At 52.0% G+C, this 24,689-nt stretch overlaps 1 protein-coding gene across 3 annotated transcripts in view; it reads left to right on the top strand.

Annotated features, from left to right (window-relative positions):
* The window catches only part of PAX5 (paired box 5), a 190,556-nt gene extending 167,599 nt beyond the window's left edge, over positions 1-22,957 (top strand). For all 3 annotated transcript variants that reach the window (XM_079113560.1, XM_079113559.1, XM_079113561.1), the window contains 2 exons: positions 11,672-11,758; positions 18,678-22,957. In XM_079113560.1, coding sequence (XP_078969686.1) covers positions 11,672-11,758; positions 18,678-18,754 — 164 coding nt within the window. In that variant the 3' untranslated portion in view covers positions 18,755-22,957. The remainder of the gene's footprint in view (positions 1-11,671; positions 11,759-18,677) is intronic.
* Positions 22,958-24,689: the final 1,732 nt, after the last annotated feature.

Below are 24,689 nucleotides of genomic sequence, written 5' to 3'. Positions count from 1 at the left end.
TCCAGTATCACCACTATCCACTTGGGGAAACTGAAGCTAAGTGAATATGAAAGGCATGTGGCCAAAGCCACACTGTGATTGAGACACTGTGAGATCAAGGGCCCTGACTCCCTCCCAGTGTGAGGCTTTCCTTAGTCAAGAATTTTAGACACTTCCCAACTTGGGAGGCTGAGGCAGGAGGATCGCAAGTTTGAGGCCAGCCTCAGCAAATCAGTGAGGGCCCAAGCAACTGAGCAAGACCATGTCTCAAAATAATTTTTTTTTTTTTTTAAAAGGGCTGGGGATATAACTTAGTAGTTAAGCACACCTAGGTTCAATCCCTGGTACCCGGAAAAATTTAGACACTTTGAAATATAAAAAATACATCTAAAAATATAATTTTGTTAAAAAAGAAAAGCCCCAGTGTACCCATTGTTTCCAACAGTCACACAAAGGATGTGCTGTTTGCTAAGGAGTTTGTTTGGAGTTAAAAATAGAATATCCCCTTCACATTTGCATGACACTTTTTAATTCACAAAGGACTTTGAAACGCATCGATATTTCTTATCGCTGTGCGTGTCCTAATAGCCACACTCCAGAGGAGGAGCTTATGTTCAGAGAGTTTAAGTGACTTCACTCTGTCCCAAAGTGCTGGTGGGCTTTAACCTGGACGGACCGGCTCCACGTCCAGGAGCCTTCCAGTGCCTCCCAGGTACCAGGTGCTCACATGGAAGCCAGGGAGCAGAGAGGACAGGAGGGGGAGCCCACAGTCCCCCTAGTAACCTAAGGACCCCCCGCTAGGCTCTGCTGTTTCAAAGTGCAGAGCACCGCCAACACTCCACTGTGGAGACCAAGCCTCCAGCCCACGCGCCTTTGGAGGGGCCTTCAATATCCAGCTCTAGCACCAGGACACGCTGTAACCTGCTGGATGGGCCTTTTGCTTGGGATGAACAGGGGACCCACTTCCATGCACTTGGACACTTTAGGGAATAGCCTGGGCTGGCAGGTAGTAGGCCCAGATTTCAGTGACCCTCTAAATGATGAAGTTTGAATATCCTTTGAGGCCCAGGTTGTTGTCACTTCCTACAGGAAGACTTCCTGGATACCTTAACCAGAATGAATCACAACTTCTGTTCTGTTTCTCAATCCATTTGCCCTTTACTGCCACCCAAATGTCTTCTTTGGATCCAAGAATCACCTTCAGTACATGGAGTTCCCAGAGCACAGCGGCCTGGACTGGCCCTACTGTGTAGCTCTGAATGGAGTCAAACTACCCCGAATGCTCAATGAAATGGATTGATCAAAATAAAGTCCATCACCAGTATGTGGGTCTACAAGGTAAAAGATCCCCAAGTCAGAGATGGAGTGTCATTTTTCTCTAAGGGCAGTGTGTACAGTCCATGAGGAATCTGAGAACTTTGGGGCAGGGGGGACACTGTTACTTTCTACCACAACCAACTCTTCAATCATGCATCCCAACTCCAAAGCTGCTCTGAGTAGCTCCAAGAAAAGTGTGTTCCGACAGTTGGTTGGAATGAATCCAGCTTAGTCTGGATGCACAAGAACCTCGTGAGTTTATTAAGCATCCATCACGGATACGTGAGCTGGATTTTCTTGAGAATACTATTCAATGTCATCCCAACTGAATGTGGAACCTGGGGTCTGGAGGGTCAGGCCATGAGCTGGGGACTTCTGGTAACTCAAAGAAACCCTTCATGTTTCCAGGCTGAGTATCTACCAGTGGTCAAATGGGTGCAGAGAAAAGGCACTAAGAAAAAACAAAGAACTTTCTTCTCTTTCCAAGCCAGCTTTAGTTTGGTCTGGGTTATAACTACCAGTAATTTTTTTGACTCCTTCCTTTTTAAGTTTTTTACTCCTTGTACTTTTGATGTGAGCCAATATTAGTGCTTTATTTACTGTATGTCAGGGGAGGTCTGCCAAGGTCTGGGGTGGGGTCAGGGGGCGCCAAGCCCTCTGGAGCCCATTCATCCTGAGTCTCTCTTCACAAGTGGTACCTGCACTGTGGTCCCTGCAGCAGATCTAGCACCTTCTCTTCTCTGTGTTATACTGGCTTCTTCTCTGGGATCGAGGGCTCCTAGCACAGACCCCAGCACAGTTCTTCCAGCATGAATGTCTTGACTGGTTTCTGTTCTGATTCTAACTGGGGCTAGCTCAAGTGACATCTATTGGGCACTCTTAGTCCTTACTCAGGCAGCATGTGTGTTGGAAGCAGGGCCCTGTGCTGGGGCTGGCAGGGGCTACAGGTGTCTTTTTGTCTCAAATGGTCAGCCTTGCTTCCTGCCCTTGAGGAGGCACTGCGGACTCAACAGCAGAGAAGGCAAGATGGGGTCTCAAATGATCCACAGTCTGGTTAGGGAGTGTCGTGATAGACCCGGGGCTGGGGAATCAAGGGACAATGGGGAATGCCCTCAGTGGGACAATTGACCCAGAAAGGCTTCCTGGAGGAGGTGCTATTTAAGCTGAGTTTTGACAAGTTGGGAATTAAACATGCGGAGGGAAAGAAGGTAGCATTTCAGATGAAAGGAACAGTGGGTGAAGAGGGCCACGTGGAGGACGGACCTTGCATGGGGAACGCAGGTCATGTGGACGACTGGCACCTGGCACATGGCAGGGGATGGTGACTGGGAAGGTCCATGGCAGCAGACCTGAAGGGCCCCCACTGCCCACCATGAGCCTCCTTGGGTGTTGGTCCTAATGAGTGCGCTGCCTGTGGGCACTCCCTGCTGGGCTTGCAAATGCGCTAGGAGCCAGCATGCCAGACGCTGGGGTCTCCCTTACTCCGCCCCGCCCCCACAAAAAGTCGGTGTTATCCTGCACCCTGTCATCCGCAGGGACCTTTTGTATATTGTTTTCTTAGATGCTAGCAGGAGGGGACAGAATTTTGGAATAAGACAACAAAACAGTGGATTGACATTGGACCAGAACTGATGAAAATATTCCATAGCATAGCCACGGGTCTCCAATGGAAATACCTAGACAGGCCAGGCAGGCCATAGGAAGAAGGGAAGTCAACTTCGCAGACACATAGAAGTTGCCTGGTCTATGACTAATGACACCAATTTGCCTTCAAAACTCTGGACAGCCCATCAATCTGTGTCAATGGGCATCAAGTGATCCAGAGGCCCCAGTTCTTGCCTCTGATGGACTGTCAGCTGGTGGATTTGGGGGTGCTCTGTGACCCAGGGCAGGTGTTGTCATGCAGTGGAGAGCTCACTGAAGGATCCCTGCATTTGGGTTTTTATAGGTAGAGACAAAAGGAAGTGGGCATAACAGCTTCTTAACTGGGGACAAAACCAAGGCCCAGAAAGGTCACTCAACTGCCTCAGAGCTGGCCACTGACAGAGCCTCACTGGGCTCAGCCCTGGTCTCCACCCCATATTCCTGTGACCTACCCAGTGCGACCAACCAGCTACAAAATCTGTGACTCTCCCAGAGAAACGGAAGTGAGAGGCATTCTGCATTCTCTCCCTCACGCTCGCCCTCTCTCTCGGTTTTTCTCTTCCCTGTTTTTCTGAAGGCCTTCATGGCTGGCCTGAGCTGGCGCGAGAAGAGGTTTTTCCCAGCGATGGATCGATAGGCCGAGTGCTGGTCTGTCGGGTTGACAGGGCTGACCTTTACTGAGCTCAGGTTTTCGTCTCCCTGTTGAGAGCCCAGGAAGGTCTTGCCGTGGAGAGAGGGAGGGTGAACGGCCCTGGCCTGCGAGGGGCCGGGCTGTGGGCCTTCCTGTCTGCAGCGAAGACAGGAGGGGAAGCCTCCTGCAGGTCATGTGTGTGAATCTCGTCCATGCACGCCACTTTCACAGATGAGAAAAACTGAGGCTTGGTGAGAATTGCTCAAGGTCATTGAGAGAGCCCCAGAATCCAGAGTGTAGGTGTATGTTCTGCATATGTATACCCATATATGTCTGAGTCCTGCCTATATGCATATTATAGATAAGAGGTTAAATAATGTAGTGATATGTGGATGTATATGTCTATTAGTTAAATATACCTGTTGTGAAAGGTCATGGTTTTGATCAACCGAGCCATAGACAGTTTGGTGCAGCCACGCGCCAGGTACCCGCTGACCCCTGAGCCTCTGCACACCGGGCACTTCTACAAAGCCACAGGGAGAAGCTGAAGAAATCTCGTGGCCCTGTTCAACTCTTTCCATCCTCCTCCTCCTCCTCCTCCTCCACAAAGAGTTTCCTCTCCAAGCCCAGTTTGACTCCTTTAGAAACAGAACTTGGCCGGGAAGTCACTTTGAAAGACTTTCCGTATGTTAATTACAGCAGGCCAAGGTCTCGAGCAGAGGTGGGAGCCCACCATCTGCAGATGGGGTCGGCCCCCAGCGCGCTCTGCAAATCCCCATCATCTGGCAGGTGTCGTTTTGGGTTAATTAAGAGCTACACTGAGCCCGTTTACCTGTCACTTCTGAGAATTTTAGGAAACTTGACTTCTTGCCATCTCTGAGCTTTGAGCGAAGGGGAAACTGAAAATACCTCAGATGCTGGTGAAGCTCCCGCTCCTGAAATCTCCAGGCAGCCAAATTCGGCACAGTTTATCACGGCCCCCTTGAAACTTTTTATTTTCATCAGTAATTTCTAGTTATCTCATTGGTTTTTATAGTCAGCTCTTCTGTAATGGGAAGACAGTGCTGTTTGAGGAAACCCCATATTTATCCCAGGTTTCTTAAGCCTCTGCTTTCCTTCTTAGTCTTCGAGGAAAGAACATACATTCCTCCAGCTTTCTGCCTAGTGGCTCTGTGGTAGGGGGTTGGGGTGGGTTTCAATTGTCCAGTCAGATTCTCAGCAGTCAGGGTCTGGGCAACAGTGCTGACCTCAGAGCTCTGTGTGCATGGGAAGATCCCCAGAGTCGGGCTCTCAGTTGGTCAGATGTCCCTCCTCCTCATCACCAGACAACTTTCTCTCTTGGGAGTGATGCTAATGTGTTGTAACTTGGTAAGGTTTGCTTTACCCAGGTGTCATGCATTTGTCAAAACACTATAGTACCTTGAAGATCTGTGCATTTCATTATGTGTAAATTTTACATCCAAAGAGAAAAATTTGCTCATTAAACAAATAATGAACTTCAGCTAATGATATGCATGCTGAAGTACTTAGGGAAAATGTACTGATATTTGCAATTTACTTAGAAATGCAAAAACGATAAGATAAATGGAAAGCTAGAGGGGTGGAGAGACATATGAGAAGCCAAGCAAATTCTGATGGCAGAACGAGGTAGTGGGCACACAGGTGTCCCTCTGATGTTCCTTCAGCATTGCTGTCCTGAGGAGCGGGGGTGGGGACTCCCTCCTCTGCTGAGCTTCATTTCTCTACCATCAATGACGAGAAGGTTCAAATTGCTGCTCGCATTGCTCCTTAAAGATCATCTGTAACCATGAAGTCACTTGGTCTTCTCCACAAGCTGAAGAAATTGGGACTTCCCTTCCCTCCATTTTACAGATGAGGAAACTGAAGCTTGAGAGGTAAATCCACATGCCCGAGGCCACACAAGCCATAAGCAGCGAGCCTGGCCTAAAGCCAGTGTGACTCCAGAGGTCATTTTCTGTCTTCTCCTCCAGGTCGAGCAGCTCTGGATAAGTCGGGGCTGGAACACAACCTAGATGTGACCCTGAAAGGATACCAGCTCTCTATTCTCAGTCCTGTTCACAGTAGCCAAGGAATCCCATTAGGGACCATTTGCTCTGACTTTGCTCATGCAGTGGCCTCTTCTGGCCCCACCACTCCTTGCCCTTCTTCAAACAATACCAAGAGCTGCTGCCATTCCCTGTACCTAGATAAGATTGATTCAAACCTTCATTTGCTACCTCATGGAAAAGTCTGATGTCCTCTGCAAGATTTTTGCAACACTTCAAGGTGGAAGCTCACCTCTGGTTCAGGCTTCTTGGGCTCCATGATCTATACTGTTCTCTAATTAAATTCTTTCATCCTAACCCTGCTGGTCACCCCCACACAGTACCGAACCACTTCCTCTGATTTTCATGTGGGGAGAAAACACCAACTCCAGCCTTGGAGTGTTGGCTTAGTCTGTTTTCTGTTGTTATAACAAAATACTTGAGAATGATTAATTCATAAAGAAGAGAAGTGTATTTTGGCTCACAGTCTATAGGCTGGGAAGTTCTAGGGCACAGCAGTAATGTCTGGCCAGGACATCATAACGTGGCAGAAGGCAAAAGGCACTTTATAATAGTACATTTTCCTAAGAAAGGCATTAACCCCTATTAACAACCTAATCACCTCTTAAAGACCCTCACCTCTCACAGAACTACAATGGCAAACAAATTTTGACTTGAGTTTTGGAGGGGACAAACTATTCAAACCATAGCAAGTGTGTGGCAGGCTTTGTGAATCTATGGAAGGTGGGCAGGAGGTAAGTTAAACTCCCAATCAGACTATTGAAGATGGGCACTTGAACCTTCCCTTCTTAAACATCTCCCTCTGCCCAACATGGGTTATGTGCATCTTTAGTTCCCACAATTCAGTTCCTTCCATTTTCTTATGCATAGCAGTGAGCTCTTTCCTCCTTTACTCCTGTACCCAGAGCTTGGTTGCCCTTTGCATATCTAAGAATGCAGCAAAAAAGGAATTTTAGAGCTTGATCCAGTTTTTAGAGGAGATCCTTTCCTTTCCTCCACCTTTTCCAGTCTCCTTGGCATGGGGAGAAGGTAGGTTTGTTCTTCCAGGAACATTGTATTATTTTTCTCTCACCAATCCTGTGATAGAAGTGCTTGTCTCAGTCCATTTCCTGCTGCTATGACTGAAAAACACAGACTAGGTACCTTATAAACAATAAAGGTTGATTTAGCTCACAGTTCTCAAGGCTAGAAATTTTGAGATTGGGTGGTGGTACCTGATGAAGTCCTTACTGATGGGGACTCTATCAAGTCCCAAAATATCTATAAATACCACATTTGGATTAAGTGTGTGCCTCTTAATACCTTATAATGCAGATTCAGTTTCAACTTGAGTTTTGGTGGGGACATTCAGACTAAAGGCTCAAATTCAAGATGAGGAGACTCAACCCAAAGAGGTTCAATCACTTGCCCAAGGTCACACAGTCAGTGAGTAGGGGGGCTGCTGTGCCGCATCTGTCCTGTGTGTACCCACTTTCTTTCTGAGGAGGGCCCAGATGGAGGCCACTGCCCACTGAGTGACAGCCCCTAGGCACAAGCTGGCACCCCAAGCAGGCCTCACAGAAGTTTTCCTACTAATGCATAAAGAGCATGTTTCCAGTTTAAGGGGTTAACATTTTCGAGAAATGGCCACAGCGTGGATCAGTTAGCAGAAGAAGCTCAGGGGTCCACATGCTGGGCAATATCTCTGCCCTTTACGCTGGAAGAAATCTTTAGAAACAGCATTTATAGTGTGATCTTTGTCTTGGGCCTCTTGGCTGCATCTCTGGAGGTCCCAGTAAAAGCCAGAAGCAGGAACTTGCATTTTCTGTCCTGTGACTATCAGTCTCGCTCTTGAGGAAGATTTTGTGCCTATGGATGGTACAAATATGTCACCTCCCAGGCTGCGTCCCTCACCTGTGCTGGGGCAGCAGGACTACAGATGAATCCCCCGGGCCCCAGGCTTGTTCCTGCAGCTTGTCCACCAGCTGCTGTCACTCCCTGGCCGTAGCCTGGGCTGGTCCAGCCCCGATGGGAGGGAATCCTAACACCCTGCCCCATCCTGGCTATGCTCTGCAACAGGAGCTTCAGACGAACAGGAGGCCGGGCCCCTCGGGTTAGGCCAGACCACCCAGCCCAGACCTCTGTTTGGCCTCCCTGGCTCCCTCTGCTCTCAAAATCCTACCCATCCTTCAAGGTCAGGCTCACTGCTGCCCTCCGCCCCAGAGGTGTCCCAGGCCTCTGGCTGGTCAAACCTCACTTTTCCAAACAGCTTTTGTGAGGTTTCAGCAGAGCAGGTGAGGGCCCCTCAGCGGATGGCAGTGAGTTCAGGCAGGGGAATCAAGTAAAGGACTGGACCCGCTGCGCCGCAGGGACCCAGGAGCGGGTGGGGCCCGAGCAGTGTGAGGGCCAGGAGGAGCAGCCCTTGCAGCCCAGGAGGTGACAGAGTAGAATCAGGCTCAGCAGACAAGAAGGACCTTTAGACAAGGCTTGGACTGTTCTGTCCTTTTACAAATGGGGAAACAGAGGTCCAGGTGGGAAAGTAGTGTCACCGAGGTAAGAGAACCCTGGGCTGGAAGACAGAAGCCTGGGTCCCCCGGCCTGGGCAAGTCTCCCCTGCTCTGCAGGCTCCATTTTCTTTCAAGTGAAGTGCAGTCAGTGGTACCCATCCCTCGAGCTTCACAGAGTAGTCAGAGCTTTACATGAGATTCTGGATGCAAGGAGGTCTTGGGGACTGATACAGGCTCATTATCACCATGGGTGGCATTTGCTGAGCCTTCACTGTGTGCCAGGTATTCTGCGTGTCAGTTCATGTGACCTCGACAAAAACTACAACCAATCAATTGTCGTATTTCATAGAGGAGGAAACTGAGGCACAGAGAGGTTGAGTGGCCTGTTGGGTGTCACAGAGCTAGGAAGAGGCAGACCCAGGATTTGAACCCATGCAGTCTGGCTCCAGAGCCCTTGCTCCCAGCCTCTGTGCTAAACTGAGGCCCATGGGGTCCAGTGGTAACCCGTGGGCTTGAATCTGGGTGGTCTGCTCTTCCCTGTCAGCATTGTGGCTTGCGTAGGCTAAGAATGTAGACTAAGGACCTGGCCTCCTCATATTTCATGGGGCAAGGGCTCCCTATACTTAGCCAGCTTCCTATGTGGCACTTGAGATAATCAGGCACCACATCAGATCCTCAGCAGGTGGCTGGACCAGCCCCAGGTCAGCCTCATGCCCTGAGATGTCAAGCCCCCCTCACTTAGAGTGCACCAGGCTCCCAGGCCATCTCACAGGGCAGGGGTCCCAGGCCGAGGGTACCAATCCCACCACGACTCTTAGCACACTTACAGGGGGTGGAGACTGGTGGGCTCATTTGCTCCACCCAGGGGCAGAATGGTATGGTGGGCAACGGAGTCAGAGAAATTGGTTTGAATCCTGGTACATAGCAGGTACTCAATACACCCCTGCCTATGGAGACTAATAACAGAAGTAGTACTGGCTGTCACCTGAATTAGAGAGATCTGTTCTGGTAGCACATCTCTGGTTGACCTAGGAGTTCCCATTTTTCACCCACCCATCCATCCATTCATTCTTTCATTCATTCATTCAACAAATAGTTATCCATGCCTGCTAGATGCCAGGTAGGCCTTGTGCTGGAGGGTGGGATAGAGACACGAGCAGACAAAACTCTGCTCCCCAAGGAGCCTACAGGTAATTAACAAGTTAAGCAAGATAAACAAGGCAGATTGGAGTGGGATGCTTTCTATGGAGAAAAATAGAGCAGAAGAGAGGAATGGGTGGTCAGGGAAGGCCTCACAGGAGGGTCTTACCTGAAGGAAACCCGGAAGAAGGAGAGGAGGGAACCACAGGGACATCTGTAACGGGAAGCCAGGAAGTTACCAGGGGTCCTTTGGGCACCTTCTGTGAGGGTGACATGCATACATGTGGAGGGAGGAGTCACAGGGACCTGCAGGGCCAAACACCCATGCCCCAGGGGATGACCATTCAGGGCAGGGCAAATCTGGGGCTGGGGCGGATGCCAAAGCCTGGGTCTGCCTGGGGAGAGGAAGGAGAGAGACTTCCCAGGGAAGAGGCATCCCAGAGCCTCGGTACTAATACTACAAGGACAGCAGGGGGATGGGTGAAGGAGGGAGGTGATCCTGAGTTAGGCACATCCTCCAGAGGAGCTGGGAGCTGTTTATGACCCCACCGTGGGCCTCCAGGAGCCAATGCCACTTTGGGGGTAGATAACAGGTACACAACAAACAGTCCAGTCCAGTGGACCTGAGACTTGAACTTCTGGGGGCTGGAGATCAGGGAGGCTTCCTGGAAGAAGCCATCTTGGACTGGGCCTGGCAGTAGGAAATATGTTGCTAAACCGATGGCCTTTGCCTGATGCCCAGGGCCTAGGCACAGTGCTGTCAGGAAGTCCCTCTGACGGGGCAGCGCCATAGGCACCCAGAGCCAGAGGGCAGAGTGGCTCGCCCTTCTCCAGGCTGCTCTGCATCTCTGCTCCCCCACCCTGCCCCTGAGGAGGAGGAGGAGGAGGAGGAGGAGGAGGCGGCTCCGTGGTGTGATGGATATGCTGAGGCTGGGCTGCTGCGGCCCAGCACTGTCACCATGCTCTCCCTCCGTACGCCAGAACCTGACACCCTGACCACTGAGGCATAAAAAACAGAGAATTGGAAGGCTCAGCCTGTCAGGCTGGGAGTGGCCCCCAGAGAGGCCTGAGGAGGAGTGCACGTGTGTGTGTGTGTGTGTGTGTGTGTGTGTGTGTGTGTGTGTGTGTGTACACGCTCTGCTGTGTTGCCTTGAAGGTGGGAAGAGGCTGGCTGGGCCCAGAGGTGGGGAGGGCTGGCCCCTCGACCTAGCCTCGCTGTTGGGTCTCTACCTGGCCAAGCCTCGTGGGCCCCACATTTGGGCTTAAGCCACAGGAGAGAACATGGCTCTTGGTCCTGAGTTCTGGCTGCCTCTTCTGGAGACTCTTGCTCTTTGGCTTCTGTAGACCTCTATGGGGGTGTTGTGCAGCCATGCTTGGGCTGCCAGTGTCCTCATGGGGCTGTGTAATGCCTGTCATCTCCAGCAGAGACAGGCGCCTGTGCTCTGCACCCAGAAAACCACTCAACAACTGATTTTCCATGCCCCGCTCCAGGGCCTCTGCTGAGCACCCTCTGCCAGGCACAGAGGCACCCAATGAAGAGTCAGGGCCCAAGCCTGACCCCTGGGGACCTTGACCACCAGTAGGACAGGCAGGCCCTGGCAGCTGTAAGAGCGAGGTAGCAAGGGTGTGCAGGATGGGATTCAGGCTCCTGCCTCTGACCTGGCTGTTGGTAGGATGCCCTCCTGGGCTACTGTGTACCCCAAAAAGAGCCAGATGCAGGTACACTGCCCTTTGAGTTAGTGGGCTAGGATGAGCCATCCTCAGGGTGTCCCATGCTATCCCCCATCCTGGCACACCTCAAAATACCTGCCTGAACATACTCAGAGCCACCGAACATAGCCAGCTGCCCCTCGGTGCCTAGAAGACAGACTCCATCTGCATCCACAATCCAAGGGCCTGGGTCTGTGTCTATCTCCCCAACCTCAGGAGGCTCCACGTGCAGCCACCCCTGGAGTCACAGTGCAGAGGCCAGACTACAGCTGAGGTCATGGGTGGTGCAGAACCACTGGAGGGTCCTGGAGTGGCCTCAGCCGCGTCTGAGAGCCTGGCGCTCCAGGGCTTTGTGCTTGGGCAGGTGTACCAAGGCCTTTTTGTGAGTCCTCAGATTTATAAGATGGGTCAGGGTTCCCCCAGAAACACCTGGCCGTCGGTGGCTCCATGGTGCCAACTTGAGAGAACGTTTTTCACTCGCAGGGATACAAAGGGCTTTAGGGGGAGATAACAGTGACGAGGCTGGCTGCTCACTTAATGAGGCTGTGGGCCCGTCCTGCCTTGACTGGTCATGAAAAGTGCCTGAAGCTTACACAGGATGCAAATGGCATCAGCACTCGGGCTGGCTGGGACTCAGAGCCTTTTCCAAACCTGATTTGACACCTGGTTCCTGTTTCTCTCTCCTCCTCCACCTGCAGGGAGTGAGTTCTCCGGGAGTCCCTATAGCCATCCTCAGTATTCCTCATACAACGACTCCTGGAGGTTCCCCAACCCGGGGCTGCTTGGTGAGTACTGGCAGAAGCCGGTGGGGCCCTCGGGCCATGGGCTGCTGCATCTGAACCTCCTCGTTGGGCCAGGGTCCCTGGATATCCTGAGGCCTAGTCACCAAGGTGGGGTGGGTAGCTTGCCCCATGCAATGGAATACTTGGGTTGTCATGGGGCCCTTAGGGCAATAAATATCACTCTTCTCATGCTCTTCTTCCTCCCCAAGGAGTTTTGGGGGATTTGGGGAAATGTCACAGAAGGGGAAGAGAGTAAAAAAGACATTGAGGGAGAAAGAAGGTAGGAAAAAGTCCCTGCCTATGAGGAACTTGTATTTCTTAAAAGCCATTAAAATATGATGAGAACTCTCTAAGTAAGAGGTAGTAAAGACATGGATTGATCAGTGGTGGCTTCCTGGAGAACCGTCTTGGTAAGGCCCATTGATTGATCGGTGATGTCTACCATGGATGGCAGTAGTGCCAGCTCCTTTGGAAACTGGCTGCCCTGTGGCTGAAGGCCTGCCAGGCAGAGCTCAGCTGGTACCCAACTCCTGCCCAAGCCTCAAATTGGCTGATTGTCCATGGCCAGTGCCAGTCTGATTTGTGAACATCATCAATGTATTTGGGTTCCCCTAAGACCAAGCAGGGCTAACTCAGCCCTCAAAAGTCTAAGAAGAGCCTTTTGTTTTGTTGACATAAACTTACATAAAACCAGCAGGTGAGTGCCAGCTGGAGCTTGAGGAACTTTGAAGCGGGTCACAGATGTCACTTACCACCTGTGGGTGGAGCCAATCTGCCTGCAGGCAGCAACACTCGTCCCTTCCGTAAGGTCGGCTAAGAATTTTCCACTCAGAGGATCACAAGGTCAAACATTGAAGGGCCCTCTGAGACCACTCTGGTCTGTCTGTCCAGCTTTAACAAGGCCTTCTTAAGTGAGAGTCTGTTAATTCCCTGGATCCTTAATTATTTCAGGACTGGGAAACATAGACTTCATCAGAAAAGCAATAACCTGAGGTCTTCAAACTCAAGTTGCCAAGCCATAGGTCTTGAAGGAGGCCCTGAAGTCTTAGTCCTGACCCCCTCCCAAACCTGGTTTGGTGATTAGGACAGACACACAGCACAGACACCACCTCGCTCTTGCTCCTACCATTCCATGTCCTTGGGGCCTTGGGCTGCCCAAAGCATTTTGGCATGTCATGCATAACTGTGGATGAAATGAGGCACATTGCCAATTAGTGCCGTGGGTCTCTGTGCAGGGGAGATTCCCAGCTTCACAGAAGCCTTGTGAGCCTCTTGCTAATATAGTTTCCCAGAGGACCTGAATCTGCAGATTGACGGCTTCTCAGACTTCTGTTTTGATTGGATCAAAATCATTTCTAAGTATAGTACAAGGGTCTCACTTACCTGATGTTTTTCTCTGAGCTGACCCAATTGTCCATCTCAGGGACCAGGAGGTTTGGGCCAGCTCTGGTCTCCCTGAACAACTTTGGGGGTTAGTGGGTGAGACCTGAACCCAGGAGTCCCGGTCCAGTTCTACTAAGAGACCACAGGGAATGACTCAAAGGAGGCCTGGGCATCAGCCTGGGGCAATGGCTCCTTCTGATGAGGATGTGACTCCAAGGAGGTCATGTTGACCCAGGGCTTCCTACGGGGACCAGTGGGGGCTGAGATCCAGAAGAGGCACCTTTCTCTGACTTTGCATCCTGTAGGTGGGCAGTGGACATCATTTCTTTGCCTGGACACTCAAGAGGCAGAGAAAGGGGGACAAAACTGCTAAGGCATGTGGCAAAAGGATGGGGGTACAGGTGAGGTGATCTGTGGAGGGTGCACCCTTGGAGCACCTACAATGCCAGGCGGGGAATCTGGCAACTGACCACACGGGCAGCTAGCTCCGTGTCCAAGGACAGAGGGGGTGGCTGCACCACCTTGGAGGCTTTTGCTGCTCAATCTGGAGAAAAATTCGGGTCACAGCCCCAGTTGTTAGCCCCTGGTGTGCAGAAAATGAAGGCTCTGTCCCAGCGAGCTCACAGGCAGGCGATGAGGGAGCCTCCAGCAGGCATGTCTGTGCTGGGAGGTGCTCTGGGCCTCTAGGGAGGCCAGAGACAATGTGGGGAGGAGGAAGAGAAATCAAAACTCCATTCTTCTAAGGACGTACTTGCTAATTGTAACCAGCACTGGGAAAAACCCTTCACTTGGGTAATCTCATTTGGTCCATTCAACAATGCTATGGAGAACATATTATTTCTGTTACACAGATGAGGAGAATGAGACTCAGAAGGGTTGATTAATTCACATGAGGTCACACAGCATGCAAGTGGCAGAACGAGGACTTCTCACTGACTCCAGAGTCTGTGTTCATAGCTAGTATGTGATGTGGCTCTCTGACTCTAACTGACTCAGTCAGAACAACATTACAGCCTGGAAAGAGACCTCATTCCTTTGTAGAAATAGGCCTGAGAGTTTTCAGCACTCGAGGCTTGTGTGTGATGAGGAGAACTGGTCTATTTTTGAAAGCCAGGTTAATGCTCTGTCAGACTTATAGTTGCAAACAACAGAATCTGCTCTGGCTGGTTTAAACAGAAAACAGATTAAGGGACATGAGGGGCTCCAAGAATCTGCAGGAGGACCAGAGAGGCAGGCCTGGACACACCCAGTCACACCACCAGGGCTGCTCTATTGCAAACATTTCCATGCTGCTGGACGCCCCCATGGTCACTTGCTCTCTGTGGCAGCTTTCCCTGGGTGCCCAGCCTTGAGTATCAGAAGATCTGCCCTGCTCCCATTCAAAACTGGAAACCTTTGCCACCCACTCCCAACAAATGGAGTTCCCTAGTCCACTTTCTCAAGTTGCTCCCTTTCTATTAAAGGTCACATGCAAGAAGGTCTCTTTCCAGCTCGTAATGTTGTGCCCAAGCAGCAGGGGAAGCTGGGAGGAGGCAGGCCTTTTGTGAAAGGGGGACTTCAAAGCCTGCGGGGCAGCTACAGGCATGAGCAGTGGCCCCAGAACTGGCCCGAGTCAGGCCTCCACAGTCTGGGAGTTGGTTGGCTCAGGTGTAAAATGAGGCGGGTCATTGTGGCGACTTCTCAGGAAGGCAGTGAACACGATGCTCTTCCTGCATGCCCTCAATCCAGAGTGAGGGTTTCTTTGACTGGACAGTGGAAGGTGTGCCAGGGGCCAGGGGTGTGGAAACCTGTCCCAGGGCCCATGGTGTTCCCGCAGACTCCACAGGAGCTGTGGGCACAGGCGAGCCCCTGCACTCACACACACATGCTCACACCCACCCATCACTTGCTCCCACTAGCACACAACCTGGCACACGCTGTCTACCTCAGCTGGCCTGGCTGAGGCCTCTTCACAAACGTGGACGGAGTGAGGACCCTCAACGCCATCAAATGAAGGCAGAGGACACTTTGCGTGGGCTCTGGGGAGAACTTCCCTCCCCGCGTGCATGCCCAGCGGGGGCAGCTGTGACTCAGCATCCTGTCCTGTGGTCCCTCCAGGCTGGCAAGGGCGAGGGGGCAGCGGAGGCGGGCAGGGTGGCCAGGGCTGGCGGAGAGAAAGGGCGGCCTCAGTCAATTAGGATTAGAATAGGAGCGCCCTGGCCGCTGTAAAGGGATTAGAGAGGGAGCCAGCCCGGAATGACTGTGTCAGGAGGTAAATTGATGATAATGTGAATTAGAGAGGAAAAATGACAGAAGAAAGGACAAGTTTATTCTAGATGGAGGTCTAATGGGCACCAGGAAGACAGAGCACTTTGTGAGGTGATGTTTTCATTTTTCACGGTAAATGCAAACTCTCACGCAAGGCGCTCTGGATAGTCTGGCCAATACCAGGCCCTGGGAGGGAGGTGAGCCAGTGCTAGGGGCCAGAGGTGGCCAGCTGGGGAGCTGGAGGATGGGCCAGGAATCTGCCGGGAGCCTTTCCATCCATTTTCTGTCCCTTGCCACCTCTTCATGAGGCAGCCTCTGTGGTTTTTCTGCCCTTGTGCATGCCCAGGTCTACAGGGGAGGCTCTGCTCACACACACGCCCCTCTCCCCTAGGTTTGTCTTCCGGTAGATGCGGGGCTGGCACTGCAGCTACTCTGCAAGAGGCTGTCCTGATGCTGTCTCCATCCCACAAAGGAAGGAGCAGAGGAAGGTGGATAGGTGTCTGTATCAGGTCTCCAGCTAGCAGAGGGAAATGGGATGGGTCTCTGGGAATTCTTAGGCATGGGATTGGTATGTGTTGCCTCCCAGGCTGGTTCCACTGCTGTCTTGTGGCTGGAGGCCATGCTACTTCCTTGGGGGGCAGAGGAGAAAAGAGTATGTCTGCTAGAGGAGGTGAGTTTGGAGGGGAGGCAGTGCATGCTAAAGTACCCTCTTAAGCCACCGCCTTTGGTTACATACTAGCTCTATGACTTTCTTAAAACCTCTCCAAACCTCATTTTCCTCATCTATAAAATGAGTATAATAGTTCCTACTTGATAGGATTGTAGAAATCAAGAGTTAATGGATATGGCTGGGCATGGTGATGCCCACCTGTCATCCCAGTGGCTCCGGAGGCTGAGGCAGGAGGAGCACAAGTTCAAAGCTAGCCTCAGCAATTTAGTGGGGCCCTGAGCAGCTTAGCAAGACCCTGTCTCTAAATAAAATATAAAAAGGACTGGGGATGTGGCTCAGTAATTAAGTGCCCCTGAGTTCAATCCCTGGTACGAAGTTTAGAAAAGTGACTGTCAAAGGCACTCTTCATATTCTTATTTCATGGTTACAATAGCCCCACTGTGAACCCCTATTACAAATGAAGAACCAAGTCACATGTTCAAGGTCTTACAGTTAAGATGTGATAGAGCCTCATTGGCAAACCACAGGTCTCAGCCCCCAGTTATGGTATCCAGGAGAATCCCTGGATTGGTTTGGATTGCAGTGGGTGAGATTTCAGAATAAATAAGGGTTGCCTCACCCAGGAGATTAAGAGGCTTGCTAGGGCTGGGGGTGTGGCTCAGTGGTAGAGCACTTGCCTAGCATGTATGGGGCACTGGATTTGATCCTCAGCCCCACATATAAATAAGTAAAATAAATAAATAAAGTAAATGTATTGTGTCCATCTATAACTAAAATTAAATAAGTAAATAAATAAACAAATAAAGAGGTTTGCTAGTCCCACCATAGCAGACACATGGTCTATGAGTCACTGACAAGGCCCAGAAGCTTAAATAAATCCATCCCTTTGGCACAGACCTTGTACTGCATTATAATGGAAGGAGTCCCGAGCTGGGGGCAGGTGGCCTGAGTCCCAGGCCAGGAACTGGCACTAAGAGACTCTGTGGCTTTCTTTGGGCATGTGATTTTGTTTGGTGAATGTCAGTTTCCTCACCTATAAAAAAAGGAGATTGGCCTCTCTCTAACTTTGTTGTTATGAGACCAGCTGGTGCCCTGGGTCCACAGCTCCTCTCACCCCTGGGGAGGAGGTGCAGACCAGAGCAGAGCTTTTGGAAGCCACATGCAGACCACAGAGCTAAAGAAAGCAGCCCAGAGGCAGTGGGAGGAACATAGCGTGAGGTGAGGGCCCCCATTGCTCCGTCCTGATGTCACAGGAAGGAGCCTGAGGTGAGGGCCCCTGTTGCTCCGTCCTGATGTCACAGGAAGGAGCCTGCACCTGCCCTTTACACACACCCCCGTCACCTCTGTCCTCCAAGCCCAGTTCTAACCCACTTCCCTAGGAAGCTGACTTGCCAGAACAGACTGTTTCCCTAGTGCTTTTTCTTAGAGCTCAAATCCCCTTCCTGACTCAACATCAGACTGTGTCAGGTTGATGGCTGCCATTTTCTTCCAGTCCTGCACCCAACGAGGTCAGGAAAGGAGCGGTGGAGTAAGTTAGTGAGTGACTGAATGGATGAGTGGGCAGCAGGGTGGCTGGGGGTTCTTCACTACTGTTTGCTTACTCAGGGCTATTATCCCAAAACCCCAGCTGAGCTGGGTCAGACTCCAGGCTGGGATCTGGGGATAGACACCGAGAGGGTCAGAACCCAGCCCCTGCCTTTATGGGACTCTCCACCCTGGGATGGGGGAAGTGCACAAAGATGTAGTTGTAGCTGTGGCCCAGGCATCGGGGAGTTTGAATGCAGGGCAAGGGGCCTTCCCAGAGGAGAGAGCGGGACCCTGGTACTTGAAGGAGGCATAGAAGTTTAACAGAGAGTAAAGGGAGTGAGAGTACAGGTCAGGTGTTCCAAGCAAGAGTTCACCATGGGAAGAGGGACAGAGGCCTGAGAGTCTGATCAAGTGGGTTAACTACCTGCCCTGGGGTTAAGTGAGATGATACATGCGAGGGACAGAGGAAATGCTCAGCCAGCTAGAGATGCCGCTCACATTATGGTATACTCGGGACCACTGCAGAGAGTTCATTTCCTCTGAAGTGTGGCATGTGAGTGTGGGCCACAGGGATGGTCACTGTGGGAAGTAAGTCCAGAGAGGCCGGCAGGGGCTAGACCACAAAGCCCTGGATGAAGACTGAATGCTTTTCATCTTCTCGGTCAGAGTTCGGCAAACGTTTTCTACAGTGGAGCAGATAATACATATTTTAGGCTTTGTGGGTCACAGGGCCTCTGTTGCGACTACTCAGTTCTTCCAGAGCAGCAAGAAAGCCTCCATAGATGGTGGGAAGACAGATGGGCAAGACCGTTCTGGTAGCACGTCACTTACTACAGCAGGTGGCTGAGGCCCAGGTTTAGAGTCAAGGGCTCCAGCAGGCTGAGCCCAGCCCTCAGTGGCAAGGAGGCTTGAGATCTTGGGGGTAGTTATTGACCCTGATCAGACTTGCAGTTCAGTCAACAGCTCAGGACAGAGATCTTAGTGAGAAGGAACCGTGTCTTGAGCTGGGTGAAGGGACAGAAGGGACAGAGATGGGGAGACTGGTGAACAGGGGACCCCAGGTCCAACCTCAGTGCCCTCTCTCATCTCTTCCAGGCTCCCCCTACTATTACAGCGCGGCTGCTCGAGGAGCTGCCCCACCTGCAGCCGCCACTGCCTATGACCGTCACTGACCCTCGGAGACAGGCGGGCGCCGAGCACTTATGACACATATCACTGAGAAAGATAGCCTCCCAGCCTCCCCACCAAGACAACCAGAGGGGCCCAACAAGACCGTCCCCCAGCCAGCCCCCACTCACCCAAGCCTCCCTCCCTCCCCTTTTCCTGCCAGGGACGCAGGTTCTATGGTAGGCCTGTTGGACTTCTGGACCTCCATCAGATTCAAATGTCAGTCAGTAAGCTTCTCCCAGTGGTAACCAGATTTCCGCAAACCAATGGACTGTTTACCAGACAACTGCAGCCCAGCCCAACCTGCCAGTCCCCCACCTGTCTGACCATCGGTGCATCTTATTCACCACAGGTCTGGGAAGGAGAGCTAGCTTGTGTTTCTTCAACAGCCCCCATGTATATACCTTCTTGCTTTTCTGTGGGCCTGAAGGTCCAAATGAGCAGACTTCCCATCCCATGATGAGCTCATAGTGTCACAGGACATTTTCAGCCTGACTCTGCACAGAGTGTCTCCTCTGCCTTGAGTGCTCCTATCAGGTGGGCTTGAAGCTGTCCTGAGACCAAGGATGTCCACCAAAGGGCCCCAGGCCCCTGCTCGTTCCTACTGCTCTAGTGTCTTCACTAGGAGTCTCACTGGGCTGGTTGGGCTGCAAGCTTCCCCCTGACGTCTCCCGGAGGAATACACTTTAGGGAGGTGCCCTGGGGCCACCGCAGTGTGAGCAGCTCTTTTCCAGATCTGGGGACTCAAAGAGAAAAGACTGGGAGAGCCTTCAGCTGCTGTTCTAAAGTAAGAGGTCATCCAAGTGTCGATCATGTCATGGACTTTGAATGTCAGGGCTGGGTGGGATCCGGAGGTCAGCTGATCTAGGCCAGGGAGGGGCCTGAGGCTCTCCTGACACCTCAGACGCTGGAACCGCTGAATGGAATTGGAATGTTTCCTGAGTCACACCCAGGCTCGAATCACTTTGGACACCTGCCATGGCCACCTCACCCACTCACCCTCCAGGATCCTAGCAAGTGGATTCTGGGCAAGCCTGTTCCAGTGATAGAGACAACGGTTAGTAACAAGGACTTTCCCAGCACCACGGACCACAGCATCTACGGCAGTCAGCCAGAACCTCTGAGCCTCCTCTCCAAGCAGCACCTCCCTGACCTCCTGGAGCTGAGCATGCGGCTGGGTCCGGAGGCACTGGGGTAGGGAACAGATGCCTGACTCCACACAGTGTAGGCCTACCTGTTGATACAAGGATGGTCAGAGCTATGGCCAAGGCCATGAGAGCTCAGAGAGGGAGCTTGGGGAATTCATTGTGGGCCAGGCTGGTCAGAGGAAGTCAGCTGGGAAGACATGGGAGACAGAGAAAGGCCTCCTGAGGGAGGGACAGAACCAGCAGTAGTGAACTGGGTGTGACCTGGGAGTGGTTTTGAGTTGGGGACACCAGGTGCTGCCATCTCTTCACCTGGAACCTCAATTCCTTGCACAGTCTCTCTCGTCAACTTAGAATAGCCAGGTGGTGCCCCTGTCCAAAACCAGGCTGAATCACAGCCATGACAGCAGGCTTGGTCATCTCATGTGACAGTCGCTCATGTCCATATGTCACCAGGTTAGCAGAGAGCTGGGGTAGAAAGAGCCTGGACTTGGGATCATCAGGCCCAGCAGGTCTTGCTCTGGCTACACCTCTGCTTTACTGTAAGTCCTCAGACAAGACCCTTTGCCTCTCTGAGCCTTGACTAACTTGTTACGGCAGGGTTGCCTGACTGCTTTCTTTTTCTCTTCCTCCCTCCTAGGGTGCTGGGACTGTGATAGGGTCATCTGGGGCCAATCCTCCATTTTTGAACAAGCATATGGGGGCAGACACCTGAGTCCTGCTAATGTTTGGATCCACTCTGAGGGCTGGGGATTACAAGGGTCTTGAAAAAGACCTAGTCTGGCTACCCTAGGGGAAACTGAAGCCAGCTTAAGGAAACCCAGGATCATGCAGAGAGTCAGAGAAGACCTCCTCTGGCCATCCCCAAGTGATTTACCCCCTAGACCCCCAGAGACTGGTGGACTAGAAGAGACTGAGGCTCAGTAAAGTGGATTCCCTAGCAATGGCTGGTGGAAGTAGGACTGGGACTTGAGCCCTGGGCCCCTAATGCAAGGTGATCCCTGTCATCCCCATCTATCATCTCATATTTCCCAGTGGTAGGAGTTGACAGTGAGGATAGCAAGAGAGGTTTCTGCTCTAGACTGGTGTCTCGGGCTGTTAGAATTGCCAAGGAAGCCCAGGCACCAGACTAGGGGTGGAGCCCAGTGAGCTCACAGCAGGTGCACCTGCCCCTGTGGAACCCTCTGGGCAGAGAAGGAAGGCAGCTGGGGCCAGAGCCCACTCCAGGAGCTGAGGTGAACTGGCCCCAGCCTCCACCTTCCAGGTAAGGGTGGAGAAGGATGTTACCTGGCTCCTCCCTTTCTCCCTCCCACCCCTCACAGGAAGTGGTGTGGGGGGCAGTCCTTGGCATAGGCCTCTTGGGCCTCTGCCCCCAGCAACTCCTCTCTTGGAATGATGTGCACCTACATCTTTGGGTCCTTATGGTCTCAGGCTTTGGGAGGAAGTCAGCCCCTACTGAACCAGCTGCTGAAGATCCATACCATCCTTCCTCTGCAGAGCCCACCTGGCACCGCAGCGGCCCCTGTCCCTGTCCCATTCCTGATCTTGCCCCTGTAATGGGCTCCCTCTAAGTTCTTCCTCTCTCACCTGAGGCCTTGCTGGTCCTCAGGCTGGATCTGTATTTATTAGACAACCCCATGACTCCTGGCAGAAGCACAAGAGCACACAGATGCACACGGAAGTTCACACACACACACCTGCTCCCATGGATTCACAACTCCCAGGCTACCTAGCGGAACGGCCTGGGGGCTTGGAGAGAACAGTCTCAAAGGACACAGGTGGTTGAGTAGATGCCAGAAAATTCTGAATGGAAATCCTGAGTCCAGGGCTTCACCAGCATCACAGCAGGGGCCTGGGGCCTTCCTCCATGGGCCCTGAGCCGTGTGTTCCAGTCTGACTTTTTGAATGAGGACATTTCATACCATTCCTTTAACTCCGACCTGGAGAAATTTGATAACATATCAAACCCACCATCCCATTCCCAAGGCGTGCTGGTTAGGGTTAGTGCTTTCCTACCTGATGTTGTACGGTGCTTTGCAATCCTTGACCAATGCCTACTTTATGGATGGGGAGATTGACATTTGGGGCTCACCAGGTAAGACAGAGATGAAATGAATTCTCTGATACCTGGGCCCCATTCTTTCCCTCAGAGTTGTGCTCCTGTTGTGGTAATATATGACTTGAAGACTCCTGTCTCTTAATCCTCCAGACCCCGCCAGACCCACGATGAGGAAAGAGCAGGGCCTGGAGGTTGGCCTGTGAAAGGGCCCTGGGGTTAGTGGACTTGTCAGTCTCACTTGATTCCATTAACACTGAAACCTGTAGTCTTCGCCCAGACTCACACCAGTGCTTCTGAGGTTTCATCCAGGCTCCTCCCCTGCTGCACCTCGAGGCTCAGAGGTGGTCAGACTTCCAAGGCCACTCCATGATGCCTGGCAGGCCCAGCTCCAACTCTCAGGGTGCAGGGCACTAGTGTCATATGCTGTCCCCTTACTCCTCTTTGCTCATTTTGATTTGGGGCAAACTGTGACAATATGCAGGAGTGCCTGAGCTAGGACCTCAGGATTCCTACAAGCCCAAAAAACACAGATGGCAATCTCAAGGGCCCTGAACTAACTGCTTTCCCAGCCAGACAGGTGATGTCGTCCACCCCCCAGGCAGGGTAAGAGGCAGCATGATGTGGTGGGGCCCAAGACACCCAGGAGCGTGTTTGCCCTGCTGAGTGGCATTCAAAGGTAGAAACTTGTAAAACACTCTGTCAACCAAGAGAAAAGTATATCTGTGGTCCAAATCTGACCCACTGGCCCTCAGCTTGTGACCCCCCCATCTTTGTTGAATGCTCCCTTTCTTCCTCACCTCCTTGTCCTTCATCGTACATTTGGAGGAGGTAGGAGCCCAGAGAAGTGAGAGGTGTGCTTTGGGTCATCTAGCAAGTGGGTGACAGAAGCAGGCAAAGCCACCCTTCTGGCTACATCCTGGGCTCTTGCTTTGAAAAGAATGAATTTATTCATTTAGTTCTCTTGGCCTGCTCTTGCAGGTGGGGTGGATGGCAGAGGCCGTGGTTCAGTTAAGGGGAGGCGAATGCTGCCTGGCCTTTCACACGCACAGGGAAGAACCCTGACTGACCACAGGGCACTGATGGGTCAAATCCTGTCATGAAGAGTCACGCCCCAGAGTGACTGCCTGCCTCCGGAGCCTTGGCTCCAGCCACCCCCTTGGGGACATTTCTGCAGGAGTTCAGCTCCAAGGCATGGGGAGCAAATCTGAAAAACAAAGCCTGCTCTCCCGACAGATACCCCGAAGTGAGCTATGTTTGAGACACAGCGTCCCAAGAGGGTAGAGAAAAACCCAGGCCCTTGGATAGACCAGGTCCAGGTAGAGTAGTTTGCCCCCATAGGACTCTGGGCTAGACCAGTTCCACAGTAGGCCTGCCAAGAGGCTGGCGCTACAGCCCTGGCCTTGCCACCCACCTGGGGCCTGCCTGCCTGTGATGGTTTCTACGCATGCACACTGGTGTTCCTGGTGAATTTATTCCTTTAGTTCTTTTGGCCTTGGAGAGGTCTGAGGCAAGTGCATTTCTTAAAAGATAACAAAATACATGATTGGAAAGTTAGACAGTCAGGCCACGACTCCTAGCCTGCTGTCTGCCCCACCTCTGGTGGCCCCTTCAGCCCCTTGTCCCCTGTTGTCCCCGGACCTCAGGATTCCCTCTTGCATATTCATGGGGGAGCCACAGTGTTGATAAGCTCCCCCACTGTCAGCTCAGGCAGCCAGGTCCCCAGAGGTGGCTGCAGAGGACGGCAGTGAGTCCCTTAGCCTGGGAGCAGCAGGCTCCAGTCTTCCTTTCATTCTCTGGTAATTCCTCAGCACCAAGGGGGGGCCCCATTCCTGGACTCCCTGAGTATTGAAGGGGATCTAGGATCATGTCACTGCCATTTGAGACCTTCAGTTCAGGGGATCCGTTTAGCGCATCCCCAAGTTGGAGGTATGTCTACATATTCTTTTGCCCACATCTTAGACCCCTGAGCAGCACAAGAAGATAGCGAAGCTCCGCTGTCTGTACCACGAGTATCTCAATGGATGCTCTAGTGGCGTTGGCTCAGGGTGGGCTCTTGGCCTGTGGCAGGAGAGATGGAGGGCCAGCTCTGCCCTTCAGCTTTTTGGGCTCTGTGCTGGGAAGGAAGCAGATAAAACAGCAGAGTGGAGGGCTCAGCAGTTCTATGTCCGCTCTGTGACTCAGACCTGACTGAGGGAGGCCATGTTGCAGATTCACCTGCCCCAGCTAGGGCCCACCAACCCTGTGGCTACGGCTGTTGGGCCACCCTTGTCCCCCAAATTACCATGCTTTTATGGTCACATTCCTCATCTTCTCCAATAGCACCATTAAGAACAAGTGATTTTGGATGATGGATTTTTGATTTACAAACGGTGCATTTTCCTTGGAGTGGAACAGAAAGGAAACCATTTAATGGCTCCCTTATTTTCAAGCATGAATACATTTTAATGAAACTATTTTATTGTATTTGAGGAAATGGAGAGTTGAACATTCCAACCAATCAATAGCCAATTAATTGCTATCAAGCTAAAAAGAAAATAAATAAATCCCGAGTCTATTTTAAACACCCTGCCAAGTTCAGAGCCTCGGAATCTGGCCTTCTGTCCGTGGTGTGCGCACCAGAGCGCGTGCCTGGGCGCACGCACACACCCGAGACCTCATACGTACTTGAAACTCAGAAAAAGTGCTGAGTCTCCTCATGCCAATTCTTGCCTGCTCTCCTTGCCTTTGGTCACAGAA

The sequence above is a fragment of the Sciurus vulgaris genome, assembly GCF_902686455.1.
Source record: "Sciurus vulgaris genome assembly, chromosome: 15".
Classification (NCBI taxonomy): Eukaryota; Metazoa; Chordata; class Mammalia; order Rodentia; family Sciuridae; genus Sciurus; species Sciurus vulgaris.
The sequence above is the reverse complement of the archived record's forward strand: the minus strand, read 5'-3'. Positions and strand labels throughout refer to the sequence as shown.